Source organism: Sorghum bicolor, chromosome 8 (assembly GCF_000003195.3).
Source record: "Sorghum bicolor cultivar BTx623 chromosome 8, Sorghum_bicolor_NCBIv3, whole genome shotgun sequence".
NCBI lineage: Eukaryota > Viridiplantae > Streptophyta > Magnoliopsida > Poales > Poaceae > Sorghum > Sorghum bicolor.
Genome location: NC_012877.2, coordinates 55,522,503 through 55,537,368, shown reverse-complemented (window position 1 = coordinate 55,537,368; position 14,866 = coordinate 55,522,503). Strand labels below are relative to the sequence as shown.

At 41.2% G+C, this 14,866-nt stretch overlaps 2 protein-coding genes across 2 annotated transcripts; one reads left to right on the top strand and one right to left on the bottom strand.

The window, feature by feature from the left end:
* Window positions 338–4,044, top strand: LOC8067455 (cytochrome c oxidase subunit 5C). The gene is made up of 2 exons (XM_002443313.2): window positions 338–493; window positions 3,580–4,044. The coding sequence occupies exon 2, from the start codon at window positions 3,612–3,614 to the stop codon at window positions 3,801–3,803; it is 192 nt and encodes a 63-aa protein (XP_002443358.1). The 5' UTR covers window positions 338–493; window positions 3,580–3,611; the 3' UTR covers window positions 3,804–4,044.
* LOC8068838 (ocs element-binding factor 1) lies at window positions 4,726–6,137 on the bottom strand. The gene has a single exon (XM_002442278.2). It carries the CDS (start codon window positions 5,545–5,547, stop codon window positions 5,074–5,076), a length of 474 nt encoding a protein of 157 aa, XP_002442323.1. The 5' UTR covers window positions 5,548–6,137; the 3' UTR covers window positions 4,726–5,073.

Below are 14,866 nucleotides of genomic sequence, written 5' to 3'. Positions count from 1 at the left end.
TCTTTTTTTTTATTTATAGGACCACAAGGGAGTATAGCAGTAGGCAAAGGACTTATGAACACGTAAACTGTGGCATGTCATGTGCAATACGAGTACGTAATGCCTTGTTTAGCTCACTGTAGTATTTTTGTCTGTATTTAATAATTATTGTTTAATCATAAATTAACTAAGTTTAAAAAAATTATCTTATCAATTATAGATAAATTATGCAATTAGTTTTTATATATATTTAATGTTCTATTTGTGTCGATTAACGAAAAATATTGGAAATTGTACAAGGCCTGAACTCGGCTGGAGCCCGGAGGCTCTGGAGCGGTCATATAGGGTCATAGTCAGCGGCAGACGCCCCAGACCAGCACCGGCCACTCGCTCGCGAATAGGCGGCCTTTAAAGGGCGTCCCTGCAAAAACGCCACCCCACCCACGCGATCGAATTACCCTCTCGGTGTCCTCCCTCTCGGCGGCGGCGCAGTTCCCCCTCCATCTCCGGCGCGGTGAGCTCCCCTCCCCACCCCTCCACCGTACCCCGGATCCTTACTTATTTCCGTTCCCGGCGCCTGATCCTACACCGCTACGCGCCTCCTCGCGTTTCGAAGAGAAAGCTAACCCTTTCGGTTTCCTTGGCCGTTCGGATCTGGCTCCCCCCCACCTCGGCGCCGGCGCGCTGGGTTCCCGCGGGGGATCCCGTTTCGGTGTGGGGTGTCGACTGTCGAGGGCGTGTAAGGCGAGAGGGCTAGGTCGTCGTGTCGATAGCTTGGCGTGGGGTGCCGATGCGGTGGCTGTCTCTGCTTTTGTTTCCTGGGACGCGAGGGTTGTCTGCCATGGAGTGATGCGGTGTGGCGATCCATTCTGCAGCGAGCAGTTCTGGTGGTCTATTCGTATATGCACCGGTGTCCGTTGACCTGCGATGCGATATGGCGATGTGATTAGTGTTTGATTGCCGGTGGTGAAAAAGAGGAGAGAAATGGTGGTTGTCGCAGGAAAATACTGTCTAATTATAATTCCCTTTATCCAGTTTTTGCGGTTTGCTCTAGGATCAGAATGCAGCAGGGATGGGCTAGTATGATAGGGTACTTTGAATCAACTTCATGGGGTGATGCAGTTGTTACTGATGTTAATAAACTGGATGACACAGAGGCATAACCTACCTTTTTTTTGTGTGACTTTTTCTGGTCTACCATGTTTTCATGTTGAAAAAGGTTTTGCATTGATCATATTCATGATTTGGATGTAGTTATGCTCCTTAAGCTCCAGTGTGCATCTAACTTATCACAAGTTTCCCTGTTGAGTCTAATCTTCTTGCTTAGCATTAGCCTTTGCCGTGTGTAGCCTCTCACGGACTAGGTGTTCGTTTCGTGATGCACATGGGCACAACACATATTCTGAATGTAGCAATAGGAAAAATGTACATTGACTGTTGTCATGTTTACTCCACTACTCAGTATTTCTGTGATCATCCATACCCTGAATGAATGGAGGGTTCTCTGCTTTGCATAGGAAATTAACTAGTAGACATGGTTTTAAGGGCATGCTTATGTTGTATTACCTTCATAGGTTCGGTTGGGAATCAGGCTGCTTTTAACACTACCTTCAAACGATGCGTCTCTTAAGCCTATATTATTGTGACATTGACTGATGGGAGCTGTTACATATTGGAATTTTGGGTCTAGGCGTCTAGCTAGCATACGTTCAAGTTGACTGTTCATCTTCAACTCTATGTTTAAAGCTTTTCAATGTGGATCTTCATGTCTCAATCTTCTTAGAAAATTTGCAGTGTGTGAATGGACTTTAGCCTCTATCCTAGGCCCAAGATTTACTCCAATGTGTGGTGGTTCCTTCATATCACATGTTATTAGTTCTTATGGGCTTGCTGTTGCTTTCCATTTCCATTTAGCTTCTAGGATACATTATATTTAGGACTAAGCATTGGTGTATATGAGTACATCACACCAGGTGCTGTGGTATGGATGCCGCTTTAGATTGTCTGCATATGCACTTGTATTTATGCTGAACTATGAGCTATGACATTGTAATTCTTGAGTTCTTATTAATGAGTTAATATTGAAATTCCCTGCTGATGTTAGCCTGTAAACACTTTGGTAAAGTTCCTTGGCGTTGTGTCATTGTCCAGAGTCTCCAGACCCTAGCCACTTTACATGAGCTTCTACGGTCCTACCTGTAGATTAATTGGATTTATTTGTATTATAACTTATGTATGTGTATCATAGCTATCTTCCAGTCATTTCCTACCCTGAAGCATAATCTGCTCTTAGTGCAGACTCACTGAAGTCTCAAGTGTGCCTCATCTAAGCTCTTGGTTTTACCTTTTGTTAGCAGTCTGTTGTTGTTGTTGTCTATTTCACAAATAAGTCAATATGTTGTCTATTTTTACTGAAGCTAATTGGATTATGTCCACAAATATAAGGGCATTTGGTGTAATCCAACTGAATAGGCATGATTATAACGCTGCCATATATGGCATTGGTTACCTGAATATGGAGGAATTATTTGCATTACTGGTGATTTAATTGTTTGATTGAGGGATACATGTATTTTCCCTCCTGTAAACCGTTGTGAAAACCAAACACTAGAAATCATCAGACTTGTGATGGAGGGAGTATTTTGGAGCATGTATTACAACCACTTGGATCAAAGTGAGCGACCTGTTGTTTCTGTTTGGAGTTTTTGTGAAGCATGCTCATTGGTCTTTGTTGGGTGTGTATGTAACATCTAAGATTTGCATCGAATTGAAAATCAGCATGGTAACCTCATAGCTTATTAATACATTTGTTGTTTAGTAGATGATAAGTAAATGATGCAGCCTTGTGCGATTCTGATATTATTCTCTGTCTGGTTTGATGTATGCTTGTTAGGTAGTATATACTTTTAGCTCTTGCTATTGTAGATGCTAGAATGTTGATATTGTTACCTTGATTCTTTGTTGGGTGATAATGAAATTCGTCTAACTAATTTGCTTTGCAGCATTTTGTGGCTTTGTTTGACTATGATGGCTATGGCTATGTTTGTTTGGGAGTGAGTGCCAGGTTAGGTAAAGGGTACCTGGTGTACATTTGTTTTTTTTTTGGTCGAAGAAGCAATGATTGAGACCAATGCTGGAAGTGTTTCAGGTGTCATTTTCTATTTCTGCCCTCATCGCTAAGAAATGTTTTGTAGTGAATAGTGCAATTTAGGATGCAAATGTAAGAATAGAGGGAGTTAGACTCTCTTGAGTTTTGATGGTGATTTTCTGGGAGGGGTTGCTGTTGAACAATAAATCCCTCCACTATTTCTGAATACCTTGTTGGCTTTGCGAAGCTTATGTCTCTGCATATTGTGGGTGATTCTTCATAATAAGTCATTGCTATACAATTTTGGGCCCAATTTTGCTATATAAATATCACCTTAGCCTCCCCTTGTAAGTGTGACTAATCATAGAATTTGAAAGGGCCAAAATGTGATGCTGTATTGTATGCACATGTCTGCATTTATTAAGAGTATCTTTCTACCCTAGTGAAGATATGCTGTCTGCCTGTTGCCACCCACGTATCAGCTCACAGAATCTTCATTGCTTTCACTTCAGGCACTTGACGTCTGACCTCAACAAGCAAGCAAATGGCAGGTGGCAGGGTTGCACATGCCACCCTCAAGGGCCCGAGCGTGGTGAAGGAGATCTTCATTGGAATGACCCTGGGTCTGATTGCGGGAGGTATGTGGAAGATGCACCACTGGAACGAGCAGAGGAAGACTAGATCCTTCTACGACATGCTTGACAAGGGCCAGATCAGCGTTGTCGTCGAGGAGTAGTTTCCCACATGTCAATTCTGAAGTTTTTTTTTCCGCCAGTTTTCAAAACTCTCTGAAGAGCATGACAAAGTGAATGCTGTGGAGATTTGTCTTGAAAATAAGCATAACCATTTGAGAACACCAGATTTTGTTGAATTTCCTTTCCTTGTCATGACTATTTAAGCATGTCTATGTCATACCAAACATTGATCTACTTTTACATATGTTTATGTGATCTTTGCGAGTTACTGTGCTTGCTCTACTTAATGTGACTGGTTCAGAGTTACCTAACAGGCCATTCCCAAACTTGTGTTTTGACGTAACTTTTGAGTGGATGATGCACTAATAATATTGACATGTTGCACGCTCAGCTGGTGCTCTTTCATTTGATAACGTCATTGGTTCGGTCAAGATTAATTTTTAAGGTTTTCTTGCGCCTTTCACTGTCGTTTTCGCATTCGTCATGGATTGTTAAACGATTGCTTATGAGGCCTTGTTTAGTTTTCAAAAAAAATTGCAAAATATGTATTTTGTATTTTTCCGATGAAACAAGTGTTCTTTTACTGCTTCGATGACAAGGAAATAGATCGGCGAGCAACATAGGAGAGGGAGCTGTCAGCAGACAGGATCCCACGAAGAGCTTTGCAACAGAAGATACTCTATGCCCCCCTTTGATTTGATCGCTTTAGATGTGTTACTTTGCACTCAAGTTGTTTTGATGCCTTTCTCCTTGCTTTGAGGTGTCTGATATGAACTCAACTTTTGTGACTCATGAAATCTTTTTTTTTTTTACTTTTGTTACTCTTTCATAAGTAACCCATAATCATCATGTGAAGTGAGGTTGGCACCTCAACAAGCTTGAAAAATTTTCCAGCTGAACTCCACAAGAAATTTTTTTTATGGAGTTACTTGCTAGCCGAATAAGTTAACCATACACAAAAAATTGAGACATCATCAGATCTGAATTAACACTTAACAGTAGAAGATTACATAACACTTATTGTTCATATAACATTACAAGACAGGAAGTTACAACCAGACACATAATTAAGCCTTACATAACATATAAGATGAGCATCATCTCATACACACTGACAGAAGAGCAAGAATTATTGGAGAAGAGAAACCAGGAGGTGGTAGATTTAACACAGCAGCAGATAGTAGAGCCTATGTATAATTCTCAAAAGCAGCCAGGGTGAATGTGATCATGTGCAGAGACGCAGCCAATTCTTCTTGTCTTGTTGCCAACCAACCAGCCCCAGCTGCCTGCCTGCCTGACTCCAAGCAATCATCAGTAGTGGAGCATGTGCGGGGCGCCGATGGGCATGGCGGCGGCGGGGTAGCCGGGCAGCTGCCAGGGGCGGAGAAGCGGGTCGTCGGCGGGCATCATCTCGTCCTGGATGTCCATGGCGACGCCGCTGAAGTCCTCGACGACGCGGAGCACATCGTTGACGGAGCGGAGGCGGTCGCCGAGCTCGGCGGCGCGGGCGCGGAGCACGGTGTTCTCCTGGTCGACGCGCGCGTACTGGGACGCGATGTCGGCGGCGCGCGCCGCGACGCGCGCGTTCTCGGCCTGCAGGCGCGCCACCTCCTGCACCAGCTCGTCCAGGTGCTGCTGCTTCCGCAGCCGCGACCGCCGCGCCGACTCGCGGTTCGACAGCCGCCGCTTCTCGCGCCGGTGCGTGTCCGCCGCCGACGCCGAGTCGCCGTCCGACGACCCGGACGTCCTCCCCGTCCCCGCCGGAGACAGCGACGACGACGACATCAAGCTTACCTCCAAAAAGATCCTCTACCGCTGCCGCTGCTGCAGCTACTGCTATTTATTATTCGGGAAAGCAAGGAAGGACGAAGGGGGTGGGAGAAGGGAGAGAGCAGAACGGGGGAAGGAATGGCGGATCCGGGGGAGGGCAAGTTATGAGATCACATAAAACCAGTAGAGGAAGACAACGGAGAAGGAGTGGAGGAAGCAGGAGCGGCGCAGGTGAGTGGCGATCTTCATAAAGCTCAGAGATTTGGCATCAAGGCGGTGCTGCTGGTGCTTCCCAGCCAAACCATGGCCGGCGAGAACGAAACCTCCCTCCAGCGCAAGGAACCCCGGCGAACCCCCCAACGCGCAAGTTTGTTCGGATCTCCGGCCAAGATCTGCCAAGAACAGCAGCAGTTCCTTGACTGGCGACGACCTGGGCAGAGAGAGCTTCGGTCCTCGGAGGAGGCTGGTCTGCTCGACGGACCTCTGGAGGAGAACCGAGCTGGAATCTCTCTCTCGATCGAGAGAGAAAGGATTGCTGGGTGGGGAAGAAGGTGAGCCACTCAATCGGAGGCGGAGGAGAGGGAAGGGGGAGGGGATCAGGTGAGCCGGGGAGGCTTATTTAATGCCTGGGCAAGGGCATTTCGGTAAACTCGCAGACGGGGGCGTTTTGGTAATTTTCCGCTTCCATGGGGTAGGGGGGTGGTTTCAGAATGGCTCTGATGAAATGATGATGGGAGAAAGGTGAAGGGAATCTTTACTAGTCTGGTCTTGGGTGGCTGTCAGTGGGGCTGCCGTGGGTTGTTTCTGTTCGTCCATCATGCGGCCGAATTGCTAGGTGCACCATGGTGGGTGTACCAGGGTGCCGCGTGCCGGTTCGTGACGGGTTGGTTAAATTTATAGAATGAAAGCTTTTACACTCTTATTAATATAAATATATGATGTACCAGTCCTAGCGGGACACTGGGTTATTGGGGGGAGTTTGGCGGTTTAGGCGGCGTGGCTGATTTATTTGGACTGTAAGAGTATCTTATGTGTGTTGCGATGTGACGTGTTACGTACTATTGTGAGAGGTTTAGTTTTTTTTAAAGTTTAGGTATTGGACTTGTATTAGAGCTATGATTGAGACATCTAAATAAACGTCTCTATGGTGTAGTTTGGCTCGATCAAACTTAATGAAAAAAAAATGAAAAGTAGTGTAAAAGACATTCATTTTGCTACTTTTAAATAGGCATCTTTGTGGGATAGTAATACTTTTTTTTTAAAAAAAAGATTGATAATACTTACTTTAGTTTAGAGTTTTATTCTACGACTGCGGTTCAGTGTGTATAATAATAAACTTTTGGCTAAGTCTGAATTATTTTTTATTGAGTACATCTTCTTGTTCTTACTCGGAACTAAAGCTGTAGCTCTCTTTATTCTCTTGCTATTTCCAGCAACTGCTTCAATTGAAATTCATGTTAGGTCACATTTCTTACCCCCCAAACTTTAGTACGAGCCATCCTGCACCTCTCAACTATCTTTAATGTAAAACCGTAGAAGAGGCAACACAAGAATCAGTTCCTCCTCGAATTGTTTAATCTTAACAACAAGAGATCACTTTTAATACTCTTTCGGTTTACACGGACCACATGTGCCGACTGATGTGCGCTGAGCTCGTGTATCGGTTCCGGTAATGCCCCTGCGAGGAATCTGCGCGCTTTTCAGAAAGTGCAGTTGGAACCAACTGACCCGGGGTCAGGCAAACGATATTTTTCTCACCCAACTGATCGTCGTCGTTTCTCTTTGAGACGAATCTACCTCCATGAATTTAATCATGACAATTATGAATTTTGGAGGCGTGAGATATTTGCAATTAGTGGAGATCTAAATAAAAAAAATAACCAACTTTTTTGTTTGAGTTTGACAACATTATGGAGACTTGCATTTTTAAACGGGCTAGCAGTACATCCATAAAATCTGAATTTGCCTCTAATTCAAAATCTAAATGACCTCTTTGAATACAAGGGCTAATCACTAGCTAGCTTAAAATTAGTCCAAATTAGCTCTAGTGAATTCAAACAGAAAAGGCTAATAGGTGAGCTCAGTTTTTCTAGACAAGTCTTCATCTAATTATTAGCTAAATAGTTAGCTGGCTAATTTAAGCTAATTTTAAACCTAACTAATAATTAGCTCTAGCTCATACAAATAGGCCATAAAAAGACTTGAAAGTGAGCATAATTTCTTATCCTGACTACCTATTCCAAAAAAAAAATTGCTGTAGGTTTTTGAACTACAGAAACTTGAGCAATGTAGGCATTGTCTTTTGCAGCGTTTATAAATGATCTTTCAGCATTCAACCTTTTTTTTACCGATACTTTAATAAAAGCGATGTAGGTTCATTGTATCTTCAAGGTACTTGGACATACTGTTATCAGTACCCACCTACCCTACCCTACTATCCAATGGAGAGCTCCAAGCTAACAACTTTATAGGAACACATAATTAATTACTGCTTAACATTTGCCCAGTAAAAACCAATCTTCTCGCATGCTTTAAATCCATTACAGATTTTTCTCTTACGTTGGTATAGCGTTTAATTTGGTGCGCAAGAAAGTGATGTTTTCTTTTGAAACAAAATCACTTTCAAACAACCATGGCTCTCCTCTATGTATGATGACACGTGCAAGCACATGAGATAGGTGTCGTTACCAATATTTTTCAGCAACAGTAGTCACACCAGAAATTAAAATAAAAATCATATCTATAGTATTGATTACCATGTAAGTATAAGAAAACATTTTGACTATCCTAGTAACTATTTCAGTTGACTTTCTCCATGGATAGCGCCCATATTATTCTACTCACTCTCAACCAACCTGGAAGAGTTTTTCTTCTGGAACCTTGCCTTGTTCCATTATCTAAAAAAAAAGAGAGATTTTCTTATTGGTTACCAATGCTCATATAAGAAGAAATAAAAACACCACACTGGCCCTATACCAGATATATCATATATTTATTATTCATACCATATCAAAATGAGCTCAAGGAAAGGTAGGATCTCCATTGAATTCATGACCGTGTGGAAAATAATATGCATATGCATGGGCGGATGAGTCCAAACTATACTAGACCACAAACAAATACGTGAGCTGGAATTTTCTGCTTTTATAACTAGGGCCTTGTTTAGTTCACACCGAAATCCAAAAAGTTTTCAAGATTTCTCATCACATTGAATCTTGTGGCACATGCATGAAGCATTAAATATAGACGAAAATAAAAACTAATTACACAGTTTGTCTGTAAATCGCGAGACGAATCTTTTAATCCTAATTAGTTTATGATTAAATAATATTTATCAAATAAAAACGAAAGTGTTATAGTAGCGAACTTCAAATTTTTTTCGAAACTAAACAAGGCCTAGGAAAAAGGAGACAAACATTGCCTCCTCAATTATTATTGTCCAGGGTCTTAGGGCACTCACAATGCAAGACTCTATCACAGAGTCCAAGACAATTAATTACATATTATTTATGGTTTTTTTGCTGATGTGGCAGCATATTTATTGAAGAAAGAGGTAGAAAAAATAAGACTCCAAGTCTTATTTAGACTCTAAGTCCACGTTGTTCGAGGTAATAAATAACTTTAGACTCTACGATAGAGTCTGCATTGTAAGTGCGCTTATATATGTTTCGGCCTAACATCGTGGGGTCCACCTCACGTCCTCACTTGAATGTGATGCCTGCCTCCATGATTGCTCATGAGAATGCAAGTTTTTTGTGCACTTTTGTGTGGAACAGGCTTCCAACTTCTCATTAGGCCTTGTTTAGTTTCCAAAAGATTTTACAAAATATTTCAAATTTTCCGTCAAATCAAATTTTACGGTGCATGCATGGAACATTAAATATAGATAAAAATAATAATTAATTGCATAGTTTATTTGTAATTTACGAGATGAATCTTTTGAACCTAGTTAGCCCGTGATTGGATAATATTTATCAAATACAAACGAAAGTGCTATGGTATCCATTTTGCAAATTTTTTTGAACTAAATAAGGCGAGTGAAATATTTTTGTTGGGGCAGTTTTAACCCAGAAACTATAATGGTTTGTATACTTACTAGGTCAAGTAGACACTATACATATACTAAATAACATTTTAAATAGATAATTTCTTCAAAATCAAATTTCGTCCAATCAAATGTCTTCTCTCATACCATCTCTTACCAATAACATCTCATACCTATATAAGAAACCATTTTCTTCTCTATTTATTAAGGATTAGTGCCACATCAACATTTGTTTAGTTGACACACTAATTAATGGCTATAGAAATCTAGTTTTTGGGTTGAGACTTCCCTTAGAGCAACTCTAGCAGTAGCCCCAAAACAGGGCCCCTACTTTCCATTTGAGTGCTCCCCCCTACTTTTGTGTGTCCAAAATTTTTGCTTCCACTCCAACGGCACCACACAAATGAAGGCCCCCAAATCCAAATTGGCAGACAATGATATGTGGGACCCGCTCGTCATTGGGTAAAACCTTTCTTCCTCACATCCTCCACACATAGGCCAAGACGCAAAGGACATGAGAGCTCTCGGCGCATCGGGGCAGCGCCCGCGTGGCGAGGAAGGGGCCACGCCAGAGTTACGCACCGGCGAATCTGCCCATGTTCGTCGGAGCAGAGTCTAGCCGCGATGAAGGGAGGAGCAGTGTCGTTACCGCGCGACCACAGGAAGGGGAGCCTCGACGCTCGCGACGACCATGGCTAGGGTTGCTCCCGCTCATCGAGGAGGGGCCGCTCCCATCGGAGGGGATGAGGGCGAGGCCCAGCGGTGAAGGTCGGGGGTGGAGGGATGGAGCGCAGTGGTGGAGATCAACGCTGGAGGGAGGTGGGCGAGGCTGCGTTTGTACAGTGTGGGGAGTTAATGGCCACACCATGCAGGATGGGGGCTGGGTTGTTGGCCCAACAGGAACAAGGTCTGCAGGGAAGATTTGGGTGCCCACCCTAAATTGGAGGGTGAGCATCTCCAGCTGGCTACCTAAATGGACTAGCTATCCCCAATCTGAGTAGTGGAGGGCTAAAAATCCACTCCAACAGACTACTTATTCCACCCAACAGATTTGTTGGCTACCCAAATCCCTCTCTCCACTACCCATTCGTGTTGGGTCAAGAACACTACCCAAATCTTCTCTCCCACCCACGTGCCCCTCTCTCCCACTCATGCTCTGATTGTGGGACCTAGAAACCATCCTCTGCTAAGACAAAAATGGGTAGCTAGTTTTAGGTAGTACTGCTGGAGTTGAGAGCAAAATCTAGGTAGTATTAAAATGGATGGCTACCCAAATAGACATTTAAGTAGTCTGATTTAGGTAGCACTGCTGGAGATGCTCCAATAGAAGTCCTGCTGGAGTATTGTTTTTAGCCTGTGCACTCATATTTAGCTATGGGACTCAAGTAAGGGCCTTGCTGGGGTTGCTCTTATAGTACCTACTCTCCTGTCATTGTAATATAGTGTATTCTGAAGACTTTAGGACAAAATAAGAGAGAATAAAAAAAACACATATCCCTTACTTCATTTCCTAATCTGACGCTACCATCCACATGATAATAAAATTTAGTTGATAAATGGCAAGTGATGATATAATACCGACCAAATTTGTGCTATAATTTAATACGAAGCTATCTTTTGTCCCTAAAATCCTTTATATAGGTATATTTTTTAAATGTTTGAATGTACTATGTTACAGCAGATGAAGTAGCATGAAATTTCTTTAGAAAGAAGGAAAATCACACGCTATGACCTCTGATAGCCACTTTCTGTTTTCATGTCGTGTTTGGAGCCACGATGCTCAGAACGCGTGGTGCGGTATCCAAAACGCAGCCGATATCTCGCGGCACGAAAAACCTAGTGCATTGTCGCGCGCGGTTAAGCAATCGACAATACCATGGTATTTGGCATGATTATATTTTATTCTCGCGGTCATCGGTCCAGAAAATTAGACCGATTACGCCCTTATTAATCAAGTTGTTAGCTTAATTAAATCAAAGGAGTCTAATTCTGGAACTAACATGGTAATAAAATAATGAGATGTTAACATAAATCAGCGTGGTTGATTGCTGTAGGATTAAAGATCGACAATTAATGAAAGTGAAATATTATTTTTTTTAATAGCAGATTTAGCCCCCGTTTGCTTCCCCTTGATAAATTTTAGCTAGCAAACTTTAGTCACTTTAGAGCATCTTCAAGAGATTATCTAAAAATATTAGCTAAATTTACTGATCTAGTTACTCGCTAAAATAGATTTGACAAGAAAACACTAAAGTACTCCAACAGACTCTGTATTGAATAGCTAGTGAGGTAGGCTATCCAAAAGTAGAGAGCGAGAGAGGTGGGATGAAGAGCTACTAAATTTAGAGATTCATTTATAAAGTCTGTTAGAGATGTTTTTCCTTCAATAATAGCTAAATTTACCTTTACAACACGATTTGGCTAATCTCTTGGAGATGCTCTTAGTAGCTAAAGTTCCAAACACATTAACTAAAAAGAGCTAAAATAGTTTAGTTTCATTAATCACCCAAGAGTAGCTAAAATAATTTTAGCTAGCTAAAATTTAACAAGGGGAACCAAATAGGCCCTTACAAGAGAATTTCATAAGAAATTTCCAATAAGCAACAAAATCAAAAAAGCATAGCTTAATATAGACTTTAGTGGGCCAGTGGCCTTCTAGTCACCTAAGCTAGTGAATGGAGGTTATACACATTATTATTATTATTATTATTATTAATTAAATACGTCTGCATGGTCGGTGGGCATCTCGATGCATGCATGTGCATACAGCCGTCCACATGATCCCTGTAAAAAATATTCCGAGTTATATTCCATAAGAGCAAGTATTATAGCAGGATGTAAGCCAGCTAAATGCTGAGGTAAAGGAGAAAGAAGAAGAGAGAGTAAAAGCGGGCTGTAAGCTTACAGCCGGCTCAGACACAAAAACCAAGAAAGTCTGTGACATAGACAAGTGGGCCATGTATTAATAGTGATGAGCTAACCATTATATGAGTGGGCTGCAAGAAGGCTGTAAAGAAATCTTACAGCCAGCTGCTGGCTGTATTATAATACTTGCTCTAATAGTACATTTGTTTCATGGGCTTATGTCTAGAAAGTATTCCTCCTCCAGTCCTGCTTTAATTGCCTGAGCTAATTGATTGGTCCGCACCAGAATGGAGCATTACAAAACCCTAAAACCATAATGGAGTAGGGTGGTTTGGTAGACATAGTTTCGGATCTAGCTCAAAAAAACATTTCCGTGAAGAACCAGAATCACTTTATATTATAAAATCGTTTGGCTAGTTGGCTAAATTCTAATCCAAAAAAAATTGTTTTTCCCCTAAAAAATCATATAAAAATATTCTTAAAAAATTCAGAACCTTTTGTAAACTTAAACACAACCCATGTAAATTTATTATACTTCAAAATAATTAACAGGAAAAAATACAATAACTAGTGGAGACAAGAGACGTGCGTGACTCCATCACAACTGTGCGAAACTGTCTTCTCCCCGTTCCGAGAGTTTCTCAAGGAAAGGAGAATTGTTTCCCTGAAAACTTGTTTGGCACCATTTCAAGTGATTCTGGTAAGAGCATCTTCAACAGTTTGCTATCCGGCTTTCTCATTCTTAAATTTTTGACAAAATAAGAAAAAAAATCATCTCCAATAGTTTGACATCTTTCCTCCCCATCTTTTTCAATGCCGCAAAAAATTATCCCGAGCGCGCATAGCGCGCGGCTTAGGAGAGCGCATTCGGAGTTTCCTGGCCTGTCTAGTAAGCAGAAAGAAAGACAGAATTCTAGGTAAGAAAAACGCAAGAGAGATCTGGTGGAAGGGCTTAAACGCGTATAAAAATAAAATCAGGTTCCTCATACAAAACATAAGACGGGTTGTATGAAAATGTACCAAGAAAATAATTAAGATAGAAATATATAAATATCTTGAAAATAACTTCTTTTTTTCTCATACTAATTAGGAGTTGATAAATATCATATTTTGGGGGAATAAAATATGATGATCTCTTAGAGATGCTCTAAGAATCCGAACCGATCCACTCATCCAAACACACTTTTATACTAGCTCCTTTTAGGGTCAGATCCTTCAACAGGATTTTTCTTACCATGTCTGCAAATATTTAGTTATGATAAACACAAAATTTTAGCAAGCCAATCGTCCTAAATATTCATGCAAATTGCCACAAAAAACAAGAAGTATCGCTGTCGGATGGAGGCGTAAGAACCCACTATATTACCGGTTATTTTAGACGTTACTCATCTTTCATTTATCTATATATCCGATCGAATATTCCGCATTGTCGTCGTAAGAGATGATGCTGGCCAGGCTCTACTTTCTACCTGCAGGTAGCAGCTTGAAATAAAACACAACATCATCTAGCTAGCCAATGCAATGTCTCCCCAGATCGTGACTCTACCAAAGTAGTTTAGTGCATCGCATGTGTATTAATTTCACCGGTCTCAAGGAACTAACAGTACACGTGTGCATGCAACTTCTTGGTTTGTGTAGATTCGAATGGAATATACCAAAGATTCGCACATACATTATACTTTTTTATCCCCTCAAATTCCACTACTCATGAAAGTACACATTTTTTCTGGGGAAAATGACTAATAGAAAATCAAGCTCTAACCGGACTAGCCTGGTAAATTTTTTCTGCAATCGTTTTATATTATCATTTCTAAATATATTTGCCACTTTAATTTTGAAATTTTCTTAGTTTTTCACTATCTTTAATTTTTTCCCGGAGGTGAAATCAAAACCTTAGCAAATTTCCCATGGCACAAAATTAGGAGCTTGTCGAGCAAAGCCTGGCCATTAGAAGACTTTTTACCTCCATAAATGAATAAAAGACAAAAGGAATTAGTTAATGTCCATCAAGTCAATTTCTCTGATGTGGTTTCTTATAGGATATCGCTGGTCTCCACTCTAAATCTATTAGCTGCTTGAACTTTGAATGCTTTCTATGGCGGCTATATATCAGTCAACCCAACCAGTGCCATATTTGAAAGGATAAGAACAAAAAGGAAGAAAATGTCTAAAACAAGTAAAGGTAAAGCAGAAGCGAGAAATAAATTACATATAATAAGGAGGAGCATATCAAACTGAGCACCCGATTCTGTTGGAATCAAAAGTTCAACAATTAGCTGCCGTTCTTTATCTTCCTCAACCAGAAAACGATGGGAGCATGTACACATTGTTTAAAATCCTTCTTTATATATAGCACACATCTTTCCTATTGCTGCATGCATGCATATATGGGCCCATAATTTAAGCATATACTTAACACTTGGT

Excerpts from the sequence above, each read along its gene's own strand:
- LOC8067455 (XM_002443313.2), top strand. The coding sequence starts at position 3,612 with ATGGCAGGTGGCAGGGTTGCACATGCCACCCTCAAGGGCCCGAGCGTG.
- LOC8068838 (XM_002442278.2), bottom strand. The coding sequence starts at position 5,547 with ATGTCGTCGTCGTCGCTGTCTCCGGCGGGGACGGGGAGGACGTCCGGG.